At 44.1% G+C, this 21,357-nt stretch overlaps 2 protein-coding genes across 2 annotated transcripts; one reads left to right on the forward strand and one right to left on the reverse strand.

Moving 5' to 3' along the window:
* Nucleotides 1–229: 229 nt before the first annotated feature.
* Nucleotides 230–4,838, reverse strand: Cib1 (calcium and integrin binding 1). The gene is made up of 7 exons (XM_051206629.1): nucleotides 4,542–4,838; nucleotides 4,377–4,411; nucleotides 2,824–2,932; nucleotides 1,509–1,659; nucleotides 1,283–1,401; nucleotides 1,114–1,202; nucleotides 230–458 (listed from the first exon to the last, which is right to left on the reverse strand). Exons 1-7 carry the CDS (start codon nucleotides 4,590–4,592, stop codon nucleotides 437–439), a joined length of 576 nt encoding a protein of 191 aa, XP_051062586.1. The 5' UTR covers nucleotides 4,593–4,838; the 3' UTR covers nucleotides 230–436.
* Nucleotides 4,839–5,010: 172 nt separating this feature from the next.
* Gdpgp1 (GDP-D-glucose phosphorylase 1) lies at nucleotides 5,011–20,819 on the forward strand. Its single transcript, XM_051206573.1, has 2 exons — nucleotides 5,011–5,218; nucleotides 19,404–20,819. Exon 2 carries the CDS (start codon nucleotides 19,413–19,415, stop codon nucleotides 20,565–20,567), a length of 1,155 nt encoding a protein of 384 aa, XP_051062530.1. The 5' UTR covers nucleotides 5,011–5,218; nucleotides 19,404–19,412; the 3' UTR covers nucleotides 20,568–20,819.
* The last annotated feature ends 538 nt before the right edge of the window (nucleotides 20,820–21,357 follow it).

A 21,357-nucleotide genomic window follows, 5' to 3' on the forward strand; every position in this document is an offset into this window, starting at 1 on the left:
GCAGACACTTGACCCAGTGAGCCATCTCCCAAGCCTGCCTCTGCTTTGAAGTTTCATCTTCTCAGGGAAAGACTTTCTTTAAAGTTTTCAGATGATGATGTGGTAAAATTGACTTCCTTGGCATGTCATTCTGTAAATTCTTACACGTGGAAATGTACTTGAGGGTCTCCAAAGTCGGGGCAATCAGTGGCTCCTACAAGTTCAGTCCTGTTAGTGCCATACAAGGAGGTCAAACATTCCTAACCCTTTATTACCGATTAGTAAAAACAGTGATGAAAACAGCAGTGAGAAGGGGCAGGGTCCTACCCCACCAGGAGGCCAGACGGCAGTGCCCTCTCCAGGCTGGGCCAGCGCCGGCCCTGACACTGCAGGCATGGCTTTGGCTGCTTCTCAGCAGTGGGTAGGTCTTGGACAGGATGTTGGTGCTCAGAAGCCATCACAGGACAATCTTAAAGGAGCTGCATGAGGAAGGAGTGAGTTGGGTTTGGTTCTGGGGATCAAACACAGGGCCTAACACATGTTAAACATGGACCGTCTACCACTGAGCTACACCGCAGCCTGAGTTGTGTTTTCTGATAAAAGAGGGTGGTGCAGCCCTTACCAGTCACGTTTCCCCTGTGACTTCTGGGTTTTTTGGGTCCCTCCTCCTAACCCCCAGACAAGTTCTAGCTGGCCTAGAATTCACTCTGTAGATCAAGCTGGCCTTGCAGATCAGATCAGTTCTTTCTGCCTTTCCCTTCTATGTGCTGGGATTACAGACCTGGACCACCATAGATTCTTATGGGCTGGAGATGTAGCTCAGTAGACTGCTTGCCTAACATGTTTGAAACTCTGCATTCAACCCTTAGCACCACGTAAGTTAGGCGTTCCAGCACTCAGGAGGTAGAAGGAAAACCAAAAAAGTTCAGCATCTAGGCTAGGTGTGGTTCGTAAGGAGGCAGAGGCAGGTGTTGTTTAAGGTCAGTCTCAGCTACATGAGACCCTGTCTTAAAAATAAAACAAGAATGGGCTAGGTCCCTAGTGTAACCCCTCTCTGAAGTCCATCCTAAAGTATCCCTGAAACAACAGCCCAGAGTAGATGGCACTCAGGACACAGGGGCATGCCTGTCACACCTGGCAAAATCTGGCGAACGAGAAATGACATGCTGGAACTCAGAGAGGTTGATGGTCCCATCCCTGTCGATGTCCGACTCTTCCAGGATCTGGAGAGGAGAGGGCTTTAGGCTCCAGTCCCAACCCTTGCCACCCAACCGCCCAGGCGCAGCTAGTAGAGTCAGCTTACATTGTCGATGAGCTGCTTCATCTCAGAAGCACTGAGCCGTGTGTCCTCGCCCTCTCCTGTGAGGCAGTTCACCAGCCGACTCAGGTCTTCTCTGTCCAGGGTTCCATCATCATCAAAGTCTAGACAGCAGACACAAGGAGCAATAAGACCCTTCTCGAGAGCTGTCCCACGGCCCCAATTTCCTGTGTGGGAAGGAGCAGGGTCCAGCAGTCCTTATGGTGCTTACCAAAGATGCGGAAGGCATAATGTGATTTGATGTCTGGGGTTGCTGTGTCGCTGAAGACACTTAGGAGGTCCAGGAAGTCCTCGAAGCTCAGACTGTCTCTGGTAGGGGATGTGGAAAAGACCATGCAGATTCGCTCCTTGAAGGGATTGGCCTAGGGAAGAGAGCCTTATGTGGATGTCGCAGGGCACTGCCCGGGTTACATGCTCAGCCAACTCAAATTTTCAGAGAATGTCTCATAAATCTAGGCTGGCTTCAAACTCCTGATCCTCCTGTCTCTACCGCCCAAGTGCTAGATTGCAGGCATGTGTCACCATGACTGACTCCCTTCTGGAAACTTGAATCTGATTACAGTAGTGGCACTATATGGAGTTCAGGCTCGAAGGGGACAACCTTTGAGGCCAGGACATAGAGGGTTTGAGAGCATCACTAAGCTAGCCAGGGAAGGGGCAGAGATGCTCCCTGGGATTCTAATTCAGGCACATCATAGCTGGAGTGATAGCAGGAAAAGGAAGCAAAGCAATAAGATGAACCGATTGTTATTTTAATAGTGTGTGTGCACACATGAGCACAACACACACATGTGGAAGTCAATGGATAACTTTCCATAGTCAGTTCTCTTCCACCATAGGCTCCAGAGGTCAAATGTAGGTCCTCAGGTTTATAAGGCAAGTGTTTTTATCATCTAAGCTAGTTGGCTGGACCAAGCTGGTCGTTTTTAAATATCTTAATTGAACAATTATTTTGGTACAGAGCCAGGCTCTTTGCATAGAAATTTCAGAACAGACAAGCACTGTGGTGCATGCTTTTAATTCCAGCACCAAGAAGGCAAAGGCAGGTGGATCTCTTAAGAGTTCAAGGATAGCCTGGTTTACATAGCGAGTTCCAGCCAGGCTAGCTAGGATTTCACAGTGAGACCCTGTCTCAAAATAATAATAGTACCTAGTTAAACCCTGTATCAGAAATAAAAGTAGTGAGTTAGCTCAGTCAATAAGGGGCCTGCCATGTAAACATTCAATCCCCTAAACTGCTATTTTTAAAAAGAGGGGAGTGGAGAGATGACTCAGTGACTAAGAGCCTGTACTGCTCTTGCAGAGGACCATAATTCAGTTCCTAGCACCCATGATGGGCAACTGCCTGTAACCAGCACCAGAGGGTCCAATGCCTTCTGTACTCCACAGGCACTGGCACTTACATATATATGTGCATACCCACACATAATTACACGTCATCATCAAAATAAACCCAGGGTGTGGCCACTTGTGCAGAGACAGGATAAATAAAGTAGGAAGAGAGTAGAGAGGATGGAAGACTGAACCTTGAGCTCTGGAAGGCTGAGAATCTGCTCAAATGAAACTCGGGTGTGCAGCGACTCCTCCACGCTCCGATGCTCCGGAGGAAGCAACTCACAAAACCGCCTGTGGGCTCTGGCAGAGAGAGGGGAACTTACTGGTGCCTTCAGTCAGTCAGACTCCCTATTTCCTACATTCCCAGTCTGCATTTTGAATGCCATATAAACCAGGTGTGTAACTAAGTCACATAACCAAGACTTCCAGTCACTGGGCAACCTTTAGCCAAAGAGAGGTAAGTCACAAAGTAGCAGAGGCGTGCATGGAGTCCCATCTTAGGGAGGGTATTTATGGAGGAGAGGAAGTATGTGTGTCTGCAGACTCTGTTATCAGACACTGTTCTGGCAGGAAAAGGATATTCTAGAGATATTTGTGCCCTTCCCTTTGACTATCAGACTAGAGAATCAGTGGTTCCCAAGATTCCCCAGTAATCTCATATTGTGAGAAGGACGAAGCCTGGGGTTAGCCTAGGAAGAGATTTCACAGTTTAGTAACCTGTCAGATCACCTTCCATAAGAGAATGGAGCTGAGACAATGACGGAGAGCACATCTTGACCAGACTGCTTAGTTACACATACCTCTGTGTTTAAATATAAACCTCACAGCAGCTGGACATGAAGATTGACTTGGAGGGAGGCGGCTGTCACTGGACCTCTTTGATACTTTTCCCAGTGTGGCCACATTTGATACCTTTTTGTTTCTCTGCTTTTCAATATTGTCCCGTTAATTGTCCTACTGAGGGCATAGGTAGCCAGCCTAGTTAGTTAGGACTTCCTGTGGACCAAGTTCCTGGACCCTAACAATTACAGCAACAATTTCAAGGATTCCTAAGGAGAGGTTAGGGACGAAGCTATAAGTGACCCTAAACAATGGGGAGGAAAAAGAGTAAAAACGCGGTATCACTTTCACTCCAGGAATCCCTTCTCTCACCTACCACCTTTTTCCCAGTGGAATTTCATTGAGGAGACCAGGAACGTCCCTAGGTCAAGCGTCCTGGCCATCAAATATCTTAAGTGTGCTTTATAAGCAAGTTACCAGAACCCTCTAACCTGCTTCCTTGTTCTGTAACCTCCTCCTGAAGATTTAAGTAATGTAGGAATAACGCAGTAGTTCCTGGGCAGAGTAAGGCTTAGTAAACGTTAACGGTTACTGTATTAAACAGGTAAAGTTGGGAGAAGAGTGAGCCAGGCTCCTCAAGGCTTTGTTTATGCCAGAGGGCAAAGTTCACACAGAGCCACAGCTGTTTCCGAAAATAGCAGGAAACTCGGCAGTGAGGAGGCCAGCGGGGTCAAACAGCCCAACTTTTCTTGAATACACAGAGGTGTATGTGTGGTGCAAAATTGTGCGGGCAAAACTTGCACTCCGGGCCTCCGGTTCCAGATCCTCTGATCTTGATTTCTGTGAAACCCGACCCCACCCTCAAAGGAGGTGCCCAGTCCGTTCCCCGCTAGGACAGCACTCTCAAAGCCGCCCCCTCCCCGGAAATCTCACGGTGGAGGGCGGGGGTCCGGACAGCACTTACAGGAGGATCTCCTGCTTGGTCAGAAACGTCAGGTCCTGAAAGACAAATTCAGACAAGGGTCGGCAAGCCGCCCAAAAGTCACGGCCTCCCGGCTGCCGGCTCCCGAACCCCACTCCCCGGCGCGGGCTCGCACGCGAGCTCCGCGAGAACTGGCGCCCCGCGCACCTGGTACTCGGCCAGCAGCTCCTTGGATAGACGACTGCCCGAACCTCCCATCGCCGCGGTGCGCGCACTGCTAGGCCAACTCTCCCCGGGACTCCGGCAACTTTCTCACTTCCGTCCTCGGGGCCGCGTCCCCGCCCCGTCCCCACAGCAACCGCTGCCGGGCCTCCGCCCCCGGGCCCGCCCCTGCGTACAGTGCCCTGGCACCCTTGGCGCGGTTCAGCCAGCCAGCTCCCGGCTCCCCGCGGGCCCAGGATAGCTGGAGGCAGGGCCCGGGGAGGAGCCGGACGCGCAGGGGCGGGGCCCAGGCCTCATGGCCCCGCCTCCATGTGGGCGGGGCTGGAAGCGCCGCGCGCACGTGGTACAGACTGCGCCTGCGCCCGGGACACTCCACCCCTCGCTGTGTTCCAGAATGCGTTTGCGCTTGGAGTCTTGAGATGCATCCGCCTAGCCTAAAGCAGGTGCTGAGACCTCAGTCCTGCGTGGGGGCAGGTGACCTCCAGACTCGCTCCGGGACTGGAGGAGATCCGGTGCCCCTCTGCCGAAAGGGACAGTCCTAGACGCCTTACTGGACTCGAGCTGCAGCCACGCCACCTTGCTTAGCTTGCTGCCCATTGAAGCTTTTACTGAGGACTCACTGGATTGTGCAGTTATCGCCCATTGGTGAAACAGTTGACAAGGTAAGCACCCGTTTTACACAGGCCCAATTTCAGTGCTTTGTTGGAACTCTGTCCTGTCCACAGACCCCTCCTGCTGTTTATCGTCACAGCTGACATGCCTCCTTTGACCCCTTCCACAAAGTGCAAGCTTCCAGCTGTAGAGACTAAGGTTGGTCTATCCATTTGCTCTTTTCTCCGCTTCCAGGACATTAGCAGATGCATATACGAATAAACAAATTTACACTGCGTGAAAAGTGAGGATGCCAAGCTGCTAGGAGGAGGAAGGAAAGGTTCATTCTGTGACAGTTAATGTTGATGGTCAACTGCTGGGCACTCGTGTGAGGTTTTCTTGGTTAGATTATTTGAAGTGGGGGTGTCCACAGTGCCTTTCGGGTGGTAGCCCGAACATAAAGGAAATGGAAGAAGGAAACTGCTTTTGGCCTGTTTACCTTCGCTTGCTGATAAGTTCGTGTATCCTGTTACTCCACCACGGAATTCCTTTGCTGACATTAGAATTAGCCTCTTCTAGCTTCCAACTCAGACTAAAGACCAGAAGTTCTCCAGGAACTCTCCAGGCCTTCAGCACCAGATTGGGATTGCCAAAACACCCGCCCTTGTGGATTGAGCAACTAACATTGTCTGCCTAGACCATGTCGAGTAAACCAGTCTAATAAATCCCTCTTAATGTATTCATCAGTTCTGCTCCTCTAGAGCAGTGGCTCTCACTCAGCCTTCCTAATGTTTTGACCCTTTAATACAGTTCCTCAGGTTGTAACCCTCAACTATACAATTATTTTTGTTGCTACTTCATTACTGTAATTTTGCTACTGTTATGAGTCATAATGCATATATGTTTTCCAATGGTCTTAAAAGACACCTGTGAAAGGGTCATTTGACACCCAAGGGGTCAAGTCCCCTGCTCTAGAGTAACCTAATAGAGATTCATTTCCCCCAACCAGAAACTATGGTATATAAGCAAAAAAATCAATAATTTTAAAAAAAGTTCAAACAAAGCATATTGTGACCAAAAAAAAAAAAATCTCCCAAAATACTAGTGAGTTCGTTTTGAATTGGCCATCTACTCCTGGACATGGGCCTGCCCTCGAGTATGGTTTGTATCCCCAGTGAGTCTCCATTGTACATATTCATTCTTTTTTAAATCATATTCATATATATATATATATATATTCATATATATATATATTTTCTATATAGTGTTCTGACTGCATGTATCCCTGCAGGCCAGAAGAGGGCACCAGATAGTTGTTAACCATCATGTGATTGCTGGGAATTGAACTCAGGACCTCTGGAAGAGCAGCCAGTGCTCTGAACCTCAGAGCCACCTCTCCAGCCCACAGATTCATTCTTGACCATACTCACTCACTCTCAATTTCTGAGCTTTAGTAACCCTGAGCATATACATCTTAAAGTTATTAAATAAGTTGGACCAGGTAGCATAGATCTGTAAGCTCAGCTACTTAGGAGGCTTGAAGTAAAATGATCACAAGTTCTGGACAACTTAGTGAAACCCTAGCTCAAGATTTAAAAAGAAAAATATAATGAAAAGGGATAGTGATGTGTCTTAGGGTTTCTGTTGCTGTGATAAAACATGACCAAAAGCAACTTGGGGTGGGAAGGGTTTATTTCATTTTAAAACAGGTTAATTTCATCGCTGGGTAGAGTCTAGGCATCATCCTAGAAGCAGAAACTTAAGCCATGAAGAAACACTGCTTACTGGCTTGCTCCTCATGCCTTGCTCCAACTGCTTTTTTAATCAACCCAGAACCACTTGCCTAGGGGTACTGACACCAACAATGGGCTGGTTCTCCCGAATCAATCATTAGTCAAGAAAATGCCAATCTGATGGGGCATTTCCTCAGTTATTTCCTCAACTCAGATATGTCTAGGTCTGTGTCAAGTGACAATACATAAAATAACCAGTACAGGCTGTAACTCAGTCTAACGTGTTTGAAGCCCCAGCTTCATTCCCTTAGTACCTCAAAAATAAATAAAAAGGGAGGACTATGTTTCATTAAGATGGGGGGAGAAGAAAACAGACTCAGGAATAAACAACAACAATAACAACAGACCTGCAAGAGTGGGGTCTGTAGTCTAAGAGTAGATATAGAGCAGGAAAAGTTGGGACAGGAGTCAGTTGGAAGGCTTCCTCTTTTGGCCTGCATTGGCCAGTGCCAGGAGTAACAAATGAGTCAGGGTGTCAGGTGATCTGTAAGTTTCTTTCCTGGCCAGCCATTATTGGGTGGGTGGGGGGAGGTGAGTACATAGGACAGAGAAGGTAAAAATTTAGAAAAACAAGTTACTTTCATTTTAGAATTTGTGATGGCCATTCCTGGTTGTCAGCTATATCTGGACTATAATCCAGAATGGAAGGTACATTGTGAGCTGTATCTTGAAGCTGGATGACAGTCGCCTTTAATCCAGGCCTGGAGGCTGGAAGGCACACCTTTAATCTGGACCACACTTTCTGTTGGAATACCATATAAGGACAATGGAAGAAGGAAGAATGTTCTTCACCTGCTTGCCCTCACCTCTTTCAGCCCATCCATTCCTTCTTCAAGATCCCAGCAGACCAGCTGGGCTAGCCAGCCTCATTGTACTGAGCAGCTACGTTCTTGGACTTCCCATTCATAACTAACCATTGTTGGACTGCAGTCTGTAAGTCATTCCAATAAATTCGTACACACATACACTTGAGAGAGAGAGAGATTCATTCTATAAGTTCTGTGACTTTAGAAAACCCTGATTAATACAGATTCCAGTACCACAGTGGTTCTTGAGCAACAGAAGTATAAAGATGAATCTTAAAAGTATCTAGAATAGGCTTTTTAAGTCATCAGCACCTTCAGCTACTAAAACCATTCCAGTCATTCTCCTGCCAGCTCAGATGGTACTGAAAGCCCATGGTGTGAACTACATTAAAACTTAGAGATAAATGCCTTTGATTATCTTGATTCATCAATAATGAGTGGCAATGGATTAGTGATGTTATATTTGAAATTTTTGATGGTTTGGGGGAAAATAAGGAAAATGGAGCTGCTGATTGCTCTTAATATCTCTAAATAAATTGCTAAAGGATAGGAATGAACTCCATGGTAAAATTAACCAACTTCAGGATATGGGGAAGGACAACAATGAGCTTAGTGATAAAGTTGACAGCTCCAGATTCGAATAAACAGTGTAAAGTTTTCTAAGTATGCCCTGGAAGAGAATCTTCTCTCTGGCAGCCACAGATCTCAAGTTGCAGAAAATCAAACTGAACACCTCATTATAAAGTTGCCTGAAAATTCAAGTCTCAGTTTCAGAGGGTGTCAGCAGTTAAAGTTAGGTAAAGAATGGGATCCTATAACCTGGGATGTGGGAGAATGGTATTGAAGCTGAGAACTTTGAACCTTTAGATTCTCAAGGGTTTATCTCACCTGAGGAAGTGGTACCCTCAGCCCCACCCCTTGAAACATTGCCCTTTTCACCTTTCACTGAGGGAATTAATCCTTCAGTGTCTGCTTTTTCTGAAAGACATACCATGCAATACAATACCAAGGCCCACCAACAGTTGCCTCTAGACCTATAAACAGGCTCCTTAGAGGGGTGGTAGGAAGTGTAGTCCAAAAGGAAGTGTGATGCACTATTAAGGAGCTTAATGACTTTGCTAATTCATTCAAGCAAAAGTCTAGGGAATATGTGTGGAAGTGAATTTTAAGGGCGTGGGATAATGGTGGAAGGAACATAAAACTGGATTGGGCTGAGTTTATTAATATGGGCCCTCTGAGTGGAGAGTCTAGGTTTAATATGGAAGCTTACACTGTTTAAAAAAAAAAAAGGGGGATGTGAAAAGCTTGTTTGAATGCTTGGCTGAAGTGATTATCCAAAGATGTCCTACTGAAAAGGAGTTGAAAATGCCTAATATCCCTTGGCTTAGTGTTGATGGAGTGTTAGAAAGGGTATGCTGTGTTCTTCAATGGGAAGGCCCAGAAGACATGCCTTTCCCAAATCCTGTAAGACACAAAATGGTGAGAGGGGCATTTGAAAAGTTTTGTTGTCACTCTTTTTCTTGTGCTGAACCTTAGGGTTGAAGATGCTACTGCTCAATTGGATGAATTAAATGAAGTGGGTTTAACCGGGCCTTGGGGTAGCAGGGGCCAGGTGGCAGCATTGAGTCACCAGGGGCCAAGTGATTTAGTTACATTAATGGGCAAGAACAAGCCTACTGCATTTCTGTTTGATCTGTATAAGCAGAAAAATTCTCAAACAATGAAAGAAAGGCTGCATTGGTTTGTGGCAAAAGACAGTTTCAGCCAGTGAATTAATTTCCAGACTTGAGCCAGTTTGCAGACCCAGAACCTCTTGAAGGAAGGGGTGGCTAGGTTCTCCTGAGGAAGGACCCTGATAAGAGCAGCTAGTGCTCCTGAGGAAGGACCTTTTGCAGTTTAATAAGGATCTGGATAAACAATTAGGCCGAACAGATGTTTATTCAGGGAGAAATAACTCACAACATAGACAGGTGAACACCAGCAGGTTCCTGCTTCCAAGAATGCCTCCAGAAGTTCTCCTGTTCCCGTGTGGCTTGCAAGAGAGCATCCCCCCCCCCACCGCTCTTCCCCAGACCTAGTTCCCCAGGTCACTTCTGCCCCTGGCTCCACCCTCCAAGGGGCATGGTCAGTGCCACAGAAGGAGACAAAGTGAATATCATATTACAATTCCCCTTTTAGTCTAAAGAAAAGATTTAGGCTCTTTACAAAACTATATACAAAACAGTGAATAACAAGTATGCTCTAAGAAAAGGAAAATCAAGAACAAAAGGACCTACATATCTAGTCCTAGGGTGAAGGCATAACAGAGTTTACAATAGAGTTGTCCGAAGCTGGAAAACTTAAGTCTAGTACCTAATATATCTAACTAGGAAGAGAGAATAATAGTTGTGATAGTTTAATCTCCAACCTCATCAAGACCTGAGAAGGAAAATAATGTAGTCAGGAAGTGCAGATGGGCAACTTCCAAAAGGTGCAGCAAGGACAGAAACAGCAGGCTACCTGGACAGTCACCCAAGCTCTCACAGCAACGTTGGTACACCCAGTTTTGGCTAAGGCCAAGAGAACTTGACAGACCACCACAACAGCAGGGAGGTAGAAAGGCTGTCTTACCCTGACTTGGCAAGGTTCAGCAGTCTTCTATATTTGTCTCCTGCAAGCACATAGGACTGCATGTCCAAATCAGTGGTCAAGGTGGGGGCAGTTCTTTGCCCAAGAGGCCAATAGCCGAAGTGAGGACGAACTCCAGAAGGAGCAACAACAGTGTCCAACATATTTTCGGGAAAGTGCACGGTGTTGTCAGGAGCAATAGTGTCTCATGTCAATGGAGTACTAATATTAAAACATTTAAATGCCATGTTCTTCATGTTCTTCATGTCTATGAAGTGATTGAAGATTAAGCATCTATGTCTGACTGATCTCATAGGTAAAGGAAACAAGTGAAGGTAATCTGTAATACTCAGGAATTTTGCTAAAAAAAAAAAACTGATTAAAACTTCCTTGAGTAAAGCAGGGATTAATACCTAAACAATATAACTGTGTACATATATATGTAAATCCCTAAAATAGAGGTAGAGGAGAAATGTCTAGACAAGAGGTAGAACTATAAAGGGCAGCATGATAAATATCCCTAAATGTATCAATATACAAAATGTCTTGAATACAAGAAAAGTATACATACATAGACTATGGCAAGAATAAATGTGCATAAAACATCATAAGTGGAAAGATTTCACACAATATAACAAAATATAATATACAATTCTTCCAGGAAGGGAATATAAACGTAATTTTACATAGCTTATTACAAATAAGAATATATAACAATGTAAGCTGTAAAATACTATTATCTCACTCTTACTCAATAATTCACAAGAAGATAGGCTAATCTACCTATATCCCATCTAAACCATATCTTTCCCAACCATACCCTATTCCTGTCTAAAAGATAAACCCAAGTCTAAGCATCACCTTCCATACCCAACCCTAAGTAACTAAAACCAATCCAAAGAAGATGCATATTATCCCCAAATTCCAAGGGTAGGGAAAGGGGGCGTTGTTATCTTAAGGTTACTTCTTGCTGAAATGGGAGATGATTGCTCCATGGGATCCTGTAGGAAGAAAATTTTTAGAAACCAAATTTCTCAACAGAACTGGCTGTGACATATGTAGCTAGTCACTGTGTGGCAGAAAATGCTTGACTGTAGTTCTGTTTGAAACTCTGGCCAGGGTATAATAAGAAGGTGTACCATTACAGCTAGCTAGTCATGAGTTGTCTCAAGCAAAACAGTCTCAAACCGGTTTTAGGGTGATGTTTGTAGTCCAGATGGATCAGGTCAAGTGGAAATGACGACATGGGACCCCATCTTCTTTCCAGAGAGTTCAAAGATTGCTGTTAGGAATTGTTATTATTCCTTGTGGAAAACTTAAACATCAATATTAAAGTAAAATTTTTAAGTTTTTAAGGTATGCATTAGGGAAAGGCAACAATAAGCATTAAAATGTATATGAGAAAATTAGGATTTCAGAGAGAAAATTGCGTATAAGCGAATGAGTCCCCAGATTTTGTTTTCTTCTGCCTTACCAATTGGCTTCTTGATTTAAGGCAGAAACCGTGAATTTAATCTTAACAACATGCTTGAATTTAGAGAAGGAAAGCCAAATCCAACTTCAAAGCCAGCATTGGTTTACATGAATTGGGATTACAGGAATACTAAAGAGTAATAGATTTCTGTATAGAAATAGTTTACTAGAATTAAATATTTTTACCATAAATCATACTCCTCTTAATTAAGTGATTGTTTCTGGAGAGCTGTCTTCTCTTCTGTAGGTACCTACATGTTCAGTCATGTTCAGTGTCTTTTGGCTGTTTGAAGATAGGTTTTCTCTATTTTCCTGTAAGAACAAGAACAGAACACTTTCCCTACCTTTGAGAGGTCTCCGCACATCTCATGGGACCTAATTTGTTGGATGACTTGTCATTTCTCTTCATTAAGATGTTTCTCTTGTCCAATTCGGATCTTGATTAACTTAGATGGTATCCATAGTTTTTCTTCTCCTGTAGATACAAATGTGAAACCCCTACCCCAATGTAACACATATCTGGGTTTCCATTCTGAGGTCAATACATCCTTGAAGTACACTGGCTGATTTAGTTCAGAAGTTTTTTCTATTGTCCAGTGTCTTTCTGCAGCTGTTTTTCCTTTTTCATCAGCATTGAGAAAGTTTAATGTTAATAAAGCATTATGTAATCTGTGTTTGGGTGTCTTGGTTCCTCCTGCCTGTTTATGGAGCATTTCTTTTAAAGTACGATTGGATCTCTCAACCACTGCTTGTCCTGTAGGATTGTGTAGTATACCCGTTATGTGCTTTATGTTATAATACTCAAAAAACTGTTTCAATTTGCTGGAGACATATGCTGGAGCATTGTCAGTTTTTATTTGTGCAGGTATGCCCATAATAGCCATTACCTCTAACAGGTGTGTGATAACAGAATCAGCCTTTTCAGAGCTCAGAACAGTAGCCCATTGAAACCCTGAAAATGTATCTATAGTATGATGCATGTATTTTAATTTTCCAAATTCTGCAAAGTGAAACACATCCATTTGCCATATTTCATTTCTATTTATACCTTTAGGGTTACTGCCTTTTGGTAAGGCAGTTTGGTTATAGAATGAGCAAGTAGGACATTTCCTTACTATTTCCTTAGCTTGTTGCCAAGTGATAGAAAAATCCTTTTTTAAACCTTTGCTGTTCACATGGTGTTTCTTATGAAACTCCGAGGCTTCTAGCACACTTCCTATTAATAACCAATCAATTTCATCATTGCCTTGTGCTAGAGGACCTGGCAGACCCGTATGGGATCTGATGTGTGTTATATATATATAGGATGAGTCCTCTTTCTGATAGTATCTTGTAGCTGTATAAACAGTGAAGTTAATTCTGTATCGTCAGGAATAAATTCTGCAGTCTCAATGTGTAAGACGACTTTCTCTGCGTATTGAGAGTCAATAACTATATTGAGGGGTTCTGTAAAATCCATAAGTACCATGAGAATGGCATACAATTCTGCCTTTTGTACAGAATTGTAAGGGCTTTGAACCACTTTACTTATTTTTCCTGATTTATATCCTGCCTTACCTGATTTGTTTGCATCAGTGTAGAATGTGGGAACTCCAGAAATAGGTGTTTTTCTTAACAATGCGTGGAAGGCTCCAAATCGTTTTCTTTATAAATTTGATTCTTTCACTTTTGGGATAATTGTTGCTAATCATTCCTAAAAATTTACTGCATGCTCTCTGCCAATATTCATTATCTTTCCATAAGGAGGAAATTTCCTCATTAGTTAAAGGTACTATAATTTCTGCTAGGTCCCTTCCTGTTAGCTGATGAAGTCTTAATTTACCTTTTATAATCAAGTCAGAGATCTGTTCTATATATGTTTTTAGTTTTTTATTCTGTTTATGTGGTAGGAATATCCATTCTAATATGATATATTCTCTCTGTATCAAAATCCCTGAAGGATAGTCTCTAGATGGTAATATAACCAGAATACAGTCTAGGTTTGGATCCACAAGGTCCACCTGTGCTTCTAGTATCCTCTTTTCTACCCATTCTAATTCCTTTTCAGCTTCAGCTGATAGTATTCGTGGACTATTCAAGTCCTTGTCTCCTTTTAGGGCCATTTCTACTCCAGTAATGGTTTGCAGTTGAGAAATCTCTCCTAGTAATTTTTGAAGATCATTAAGAGTCTGGTAGCGATCTCTCCTGATCTGTACTTTTTGTGGTCTAATTTTCTGTAGACCTATTTTATATCCTAAGTAGTTGATAGACTCTCCTTTTTGTATTTTTTTCAGGTGCAATTTGTAATTCCCAGCAAGGTAAAAACTTCCTTTACTTTCTCAAACATTTTTTTCTAATATTTCTCCTTTAGAGTCAGCTAACATATCATCCATGTAATGATAGATTATGGGTTGTGGAAACTGTTTACGAATTATTTCTAGCGGTTTTTGTACAAAATATTGGCACAGGGTGGGGCTATTTAGTATTCCCTGTGGCAAAACCTTCCATTGATATCTCTTCACCGGTTGAGAATTACTGTAATTAGGTACCGTGAAGGCAAATGTCTCTTTATCTTGTTCTTGTAAAGGTATAGTGAAGAAGCAATCCTTTAAATCAATAACTATAATAGGCCATTCTTTAGGTAGCAAAGAAGGCAAGGGCATTCCAGGCTGTAGAGGGCCCATTGGCTGGATGACTTTATTCATGGCTCTCAGGTCTGTAAGCATTCTCCATTTACCAGATTTCTTTTTGATAACAAATACAGAATTCCAAGGGCTGATTGATTCCTTGATAATGTCCAGCATTTAGCTGTTCCTGAACCAGGTTTTCTAAAGCCTCTAACTTCTCAGAGGTCATTAGGCCATTGTCCTACCCAGACAGGTTCATCTGTTAGCCATTTTAAGGGTAGGGTTTTTGGTTTCTCTGTTTGTTCAGCACTTGTATTCTGTTTTTGTACAGCCTGGATATTTGGTGTCTGTTTTGTATAGTACTTTATAATATTTTCCCACATTCATGAGGTCATTTATGGTTCATATCTAATACTGGAGGAATGTTAATCTGTGCATTCCATTGCTGTAATAGATCATGACCCCATGGGTTTATTGCTGTATCAGCCACATAGGGTCTCAACCTTCCTCTCTGTCCTTCCGGTCCTATACATTCAATCCATCTTGTGCTTTGTTTTACCTGAGACAGGGTTCCAATCCCTAAGAATTGAACATTTACCTCTTGCAGGAGCCATCTTGGAGGCCAGGATTTATTAGTTATGATAGTTACATCCGCCCCTGTGTCCACTATTCCTCTAAACAGTCTGTTATTCATTTTAACTATCAATCTAGGCCTGTGACAATTTATAGAGGTTTGCCAAAATATATGTTTTTTGTTTCCTTCTTTCATGTTTGATTCAACTTCCTTCACTAGTTTGTCATCCAGAGCGGTATGAGTTTTTACAATAGGCACAGAATTTTCTAATTGTCCTGTGAGAGTTGTCCTCCACTGTGAATGTTCGGACCACCTGTGACATGGGGGCCTTCGAGAGGCCCCCTAAAGAGTTTCCCGATGGTAAAGGGTTTCCTTGCTTGTCTCTGGTCGATCTACATTCACTGGTCCAGTGTCGGCTTTTGCCACACCTTCTACATAACCCAGGAGGCCGAGGCCTTCTGTTTGATTCATTCCTGGGAGTGTTATTTCTAGAAATAATTTGCCTACAATTCCTTTTTAGATGTCCTATCTTACCACAGTTAAAACAGCTGACATTTTGATGTCTTCTCAGACCTTTAGATATGGCTTCTCCTACCCAAGCTTCAGTGTCACATTGTTAGAAGCGTGGGTTCGTATCCCACTTCTGACACCAGATATAGTGGTTTAATAAAGATCTGGACAAACATTTAGGCCGAACAGATGTTTATTCAGGGAGAAATAACTCACAACATAGACAGGTGAGCACCAGCAGCTTCCTGCTTCCAAGAATGTCCTCCTGTCCCCATGTGGCTTGCAAGAGAGCATTCCCCCCCTTCCCCCCGACCTAGTTCCCCAGGTCACTTCCGCCCCTGGCTCCACCCCCAATGGGCGTGGGTCAGCTCCACAGAAGGAGACAAAGTGAATATCCCACTACACTGACCCATCTCTCCAACCCCTTGATTCACTATTTTCTTTGGCAGAGACAACTCTAAAGGCTTCCATTTAGCCTTCCCAAATATAATATCCATCACTTCACAGGTCAGGGAACCAATGTGTCCCAGCAGAGCTGTCTATCCAGTCCTTAGCCTTGAATTTTTTGTTTGTTTTTGGTTTTTTGAGACAGGGTTTCTCAGTGTAGCTTTGGAGCCTGTCCTGGAAACTTGCTCTGCAGACCAGGCTGGTCTCAAACTCACAGAGATCCCCCTGCCTCTGCCTCCCGAGTGTTGTGCCACAAAGGTGTGTGTCACTACTGCCCAGCTTTGAATGTTTTGTTCTTTTACTTCTACCTCTGAAGTCCTGGGATTGCAAATGTGCACCACCGTGCTCGGCTTCTGATTAACTCTTTCTACATTTAAATTTGGTGTGAGTGGGTGTTTTACTTGCATGTGTGTCTGTGTATCACATTTGTGCTCAATGCCCTCAGAGGCCAGAAGGGTATGTCTGTAATGAGATAGTCCTTCTGTGGCACTGACCACGCCCATTGGGGGTGGAGCCATGGGCGGAAGTGACCTGTGGAAGAAGGTCCGAGGAAGAGGGGGAAAAGCTCTCTTGCTGGCGTGACTCGGACAGGAGAGCATCGGGTGGAATTTCCTGGTGTTCATCTATCTAGGTTGTAAGTTATTTCTCCCTGAATAAACCTCTATTTGGCCTATTTGTTTATCCTGATCCTTATTTAACCGCAATATATGTCAGATTTCCATGTGGACACTCAGAATTAAACCTCTGGAAGAGCAGCAAGTACCCTTAGCCATTGAGCCATCCTGCCTCAGAATATTTTAATTTGCACTTCCCTGATGCTTAAAGATACTGAACACTTTTTGAAATATTGGCCATTTGTATTTTAATTTAGGAAAACTGAAGTCTATACTTATTAAACTTTAGGTTGACTTCTGTGCATCATTTTGTTTGGGTATTCTCTTCTGGTTTGCCAGGATGAATGTCTGGACCAGCAAAGCTGAGAGAAACCAAACTTAGACTGAAGCTGGTCTATCTCTGTCTTCCTTCCTCTCCTTTCCCCTCCCCTCTTTCTCTCTCTTATGCAGATTCTAACTGTGTAGGCTATTTAGAACATAGATTTGGTCCTGACAGCCTCACAAATGCTGGGGTCACAGGTGTGCATCACCACCTCTGACTCTCGATCTAATTTTTATTTTTGAGAAAGGATCTCATGTAGCTCAGGCTGTCCTCAGATTCACTGTGTAGTCACTGCTGAACTTGTGATCTGCCTGTCTTCATCTCCCAAGTGCTGGAATCACAGGCACATGCTACCACACCCAGATTACCCAGTCCTGGGGATCAAACACAAGGCTAGGCAAGTAGTCTACCAACTGAACCCTGTTATTGGATATTGGTACAGTGTATGAAAATGTATCACTGTGATTGGTATTAAAAAAAAAAAAAAAAAAAAAAAAAAAAAAAAAAAGCTGAATGGCCAGTAGCTAGTCAGGAGGTACAGGTGGAACTTTCCAGACAGAGAAAGATCTGAAAAGAAGGGGGAGTCCCCAGCCAGACTCAAGGAAGGGACATGAGCAGTATGGGGAGGATGAAATGTCAAGCCACCTGACAGAATATAGATTTAAAAAAAAAAAAAGGTTAATTTAAGCTTTAAGAGCTAGTGGGACAAGCCTAAGCTAAGGCCAAGCTTTCATAATTATGTCTCCATGTCCATTTGTGAGCTGGCAGCCCAAAGAAAAATTCGGCTACAGAGCTATATCCCTAGCCCTCAAAAAAAATTATATAAACACACATATAGAGTGTTGCATTTATATGGTGTGTATGTATGACATATGTGTGTATTCACGTTCTCGCATGTGTGCACCTGCCACACATGTGAAGGTCATAGGACAACTTTAGGTGTTAGTCTCCACCTTCCATCTCAGGGCAGAAGCACTGGAATTACATCCATGTAGCATGCTCAACTCTATTTGGCTTCTGGGGATTCAAACTCAGTTCACATTTGCAAGGTGGGTGCTTTTGCCTATTAAGCCCTTTAATACAGTTCTTTGTGTTGTGGTGACCCCCAACTGTAAAATTACTTTGTTGCAACTTAATAACTAATTTTGCTACAGTTATGAATCATAATGTAATTATCTGATATGCAGGCTAACTGATATATATGGCCCTCAAAGGGGTCATGACCAACGGGTTGAGAACACCTGTATTAAGCCATTTATCTCTCTAGTCCTTTCAAAACATACATATGTTGTTTTCTAATTGGGTGTGTGTGTGTGTTTGTGGTATGTATGTATATAGTGAATGTGTGGTGTGGTGTGTGTATATGCATACATGTGCATGTGTGGAGGCCCCAAGATGCCAAGTGTCATCTTAATTGATCTCTATCTAAAAATGTTTTTAGATATACACTTACTGGTTTGTGCATGCATACAGTGCACATGAGGAGCTAAGAGAACTTTCAGGAATCTGTTTTCTGTCCACCATGTAAGTTCAGGGTTTGGAACTAAAGTCATCAGGCTTGGTAGCAAGCACCTTTACTGGATGAGCCCACTTTCCAGCCTCTCCACCTTTATTTTTCGAGAGTTTCTTTTCTCTCTGTGTGTGTTTCCATTTATTTGGGTTTGTTTGTTTGTTTGTTTATTTATAGACAGGGTCTCTCTATGTAGTCCTGGCTGTCCTGGGGCTTGATATGTAGTCCAGGCTGGTCTCTGAACTCCCAGATCTCCTTCTACCTCTGTCTCTGAGTGCTAAGATTAGAGGTTTACCATCACCAGCTTCAAAAACAAAGCCAAACAACAAAAACAACTGCGTCTGCTTCCTGAGTGCTGAGAAATGTGTCACCACACTCAGTTCAAAGTATATTTTGTATTACATTTTTATTACATGTATTTATGTGTGAGCAAGTACATACATGGAGGTCAGAGGAGTTGGTTCTCTCCTTCTGCCATGTGGATCCTGGGGATTTAACTCAGGTTGTTAGCCTTGATGGCAAGCACCTGTACCCCAAATAATAGATAGTATGTGGCCTTGGGAAAAGATTTATAAAATATAGACATTGTTCATAATTCCATCAGCTGCAAATGAGGGTGTTTTTACTAAATTAAAAATATAGCCTGGCATAGTGCCACACGCCTTTAGTCCCAGCACTTGAGAGGCAGAGGCAGAAGATCTCTGAGTTCAAGGCCATCCAGTTCTACAGAGTGGGCTCCAGAAAGCCAGGGATACACAGAGAAACCCTGTCTCAAAAAAAACCAACAAGTAATAAAACAAACAAAATGATGATAATGAGGAGGAGGAGGATGATAAGCTCTGAGCTGGGTGGGGTGGTGGTGATACAGGTTTTTTGTTTTGTTTTGTTTTGTTTTTTTTTTTTTTGAAACCCTGTCTCAAAAAAACAAAACAGTACAAAATCCTGGAAATGGGCTTCTCTGTATTTATGTACTTTTCATTTCTGTTTGTTTCAGGTAGCCTTCATGGCTGTACCACATGACTCACAGGAAACTACCTATCTGCTCCCTCCAAACCCTGAGGACTGGGAGGAACAAGGCATCCCGGACTTTATCTATGGACAGAAGGACCTCGTAGGGAAGGGAATTCAGTGGCCCAGGAATGCCTGCTGCACCCTAGACACACTGCCACGGTCCCGCTTCGACTCTGCCCTCTGCTCTGCATGGAAGCAGCGAGTGGAACTGGGCCTGTTTAGATATCGCCTAGAAGATCTGCAGACCCAAATCCTCCCTGGTTCCGTGGGGTTTGTAGCTCAGCTGAATATAGAGCGAGGAGTACAGAGGAGGCCTCCCCAGAATATCAAAAGTGTGAGGCAGGAGTTTGACCCAGAACAGTTTAACTTCACTAAAATCCGACCTGGGGAAGTCCTTTTCCGTTTGCGACGGGAGCCTAATGGGCTAGCTGCCTCAAAGCAAGAGGACATCCTTGTGGTGATCAACGTCAGCCCCCTGGAGTGGGGCCATGTGCTGCTGGTGCCAGAGCCTGCTCACGGGCTCCCCCAGCGCCTGCTGCCTGGGGTGCTGCGGGCTGGGCTTGAAGCTGTGCTACTGAGCTTGCATCCAGGCTTCCGGGTTGGCTTCAACAGCCTGGGAGGTTTGGCATCTGTGAACCATCTCCACCTACATGGCTACTACCTGGCCCACCCACTGCCTGTGGAGGGCGCCCCAAGCACACCTCTAGACCCCAAAGGCTGTATACATCTGCTGCAGGACCTCCCAGCTCCTGGCTTCCTCTTTTATACTAGTGGGTCAGGGCCTGACTTGGAAGCCCTGATTAGCAGGGTATGCCGGGCCACTGACTATCTGAATGACCATGAGATTGCACATAACTTATTTGTGACCCGGGGAGCTCCACCCGGACAGGCATCTTCCTCGGGCCTCACTGGGATCCGAGTCATTTTGTGGGCCAGGAAGTCCAGCTTCGGAATAAAGGAAAGTGGGGCTTTCAATGTTGCTCTCTGTGAGCTTGCTGGCCACCTACCCGTTAAAACATCCCAGGATTTTGGCAGCTTGACAGAGGCAGCTGCAGTGACCCTCATTCAGGACTGTCTGCTGCCCCAAACTCAGGCAGATGAGGTGCAGGCGGCACTGGTGGCCCTGATGGCCCAGGAAGGACTATGATTCTTCAGGTTTTACTGATCAAGGCCCTTCCCAAAGGCTGTTAATCATTTGGGCATTTCTTTTCATGACTGCCTTCCCACCACTCAGAGTAAAGAGTATAAAGAAAGCACTGAATGAATGCATTCTTGTGAATGTTTCAACTGCTTCTCACCTCTTAGACAAGCTGGGATTAAAGGTGCTAGCCTCCACCACCTGGGTAGAATAATACATTTCTTAATCATATAGAATACTGATTTTAAGAATAGAAGAATGAATCTGGCAATGGTAGTGCACACCTTTAACCCCAGCACTTGGGAGGCAGTGAGTTCAAGGCCAGCCTGGTCTACCGAGGGAGTTCCAGGACAGGCTCCATAGCTACAGAGAAACCCTGTCTCGAAAAATCAAAACAAAAAATAAACAACAGAAGAATGAGAGTGTGGAGAGATGATGGCTCAGCAGTTAAGAGCACTTATTGGTTCCCAGCACCCACATGGCAGCTAACAACCATATGTAAAGCCAGCTCCAGGGAACTGACAACCTCTTCTGGCCTTTGAGGGCATTGCACACATGTGGGACATATATATATATGCATGCAAAACACCCATACACGTGAAATAAATAAATCTTTACAAGAATGGGGGGGCTGGGGAGATGGCTCAGTGGTTAAGAGCATTGGCTGCTCTTGCAGAGGACATGGATATGATTCCCAGCATCCACAGGGCAGCTCACAACCACCTGTAATTCCAGTTACAAGAGATCCAACACCCTTTTCTGGCTTCCTCTGGCTCTGTGCATACATGGTACACAAGTA

This window comes from Phodopus roborovskii, unplaced genomic scaffold (genome assembly GCF_943737965.1).
Source record: "Phodopus roborovskii unplaced genomic scaffold, PHOROB, whole genome shotgun sequence".
In the NCBI taxonomy this organism is placed as follows: Eukaryota; Metazoa; Chordata; class Mammalia; order Rodentia; family Cricetidae; genus Phodopus; species Phodopus roborovskii.

Coding starts and splice junctions, on each gene's coding strand:
- Gdpgp1 (XM_051206573.1), top strand. CDS start 19,413: ATGGCTGTACCACATGACTCACAGGAAACTACCTATCTGCTCCCTCCA.
- Cib1 (XM_051206629.1), bottom strand. CDS start 4,592: ATGGGAGGTTCGGGCAGTCGTCTATCCAAGGAGCTGCTGGCCGAGTAC. Junction 2,933..4,376: donor ACCAAGCAGGAGATCCTCCT/GTAAGTGCTGTC, acceptor TCTCTCTGCCAG/AGCCCACAGGCGGTTTTGTG. Junction 1,402..1,508: donor TTATGCCTTCCGCATCTTTG/GTAAGCACCATA, acceptor TCTGCTGTCTAG/ACTTTGATGATGATGGAACC.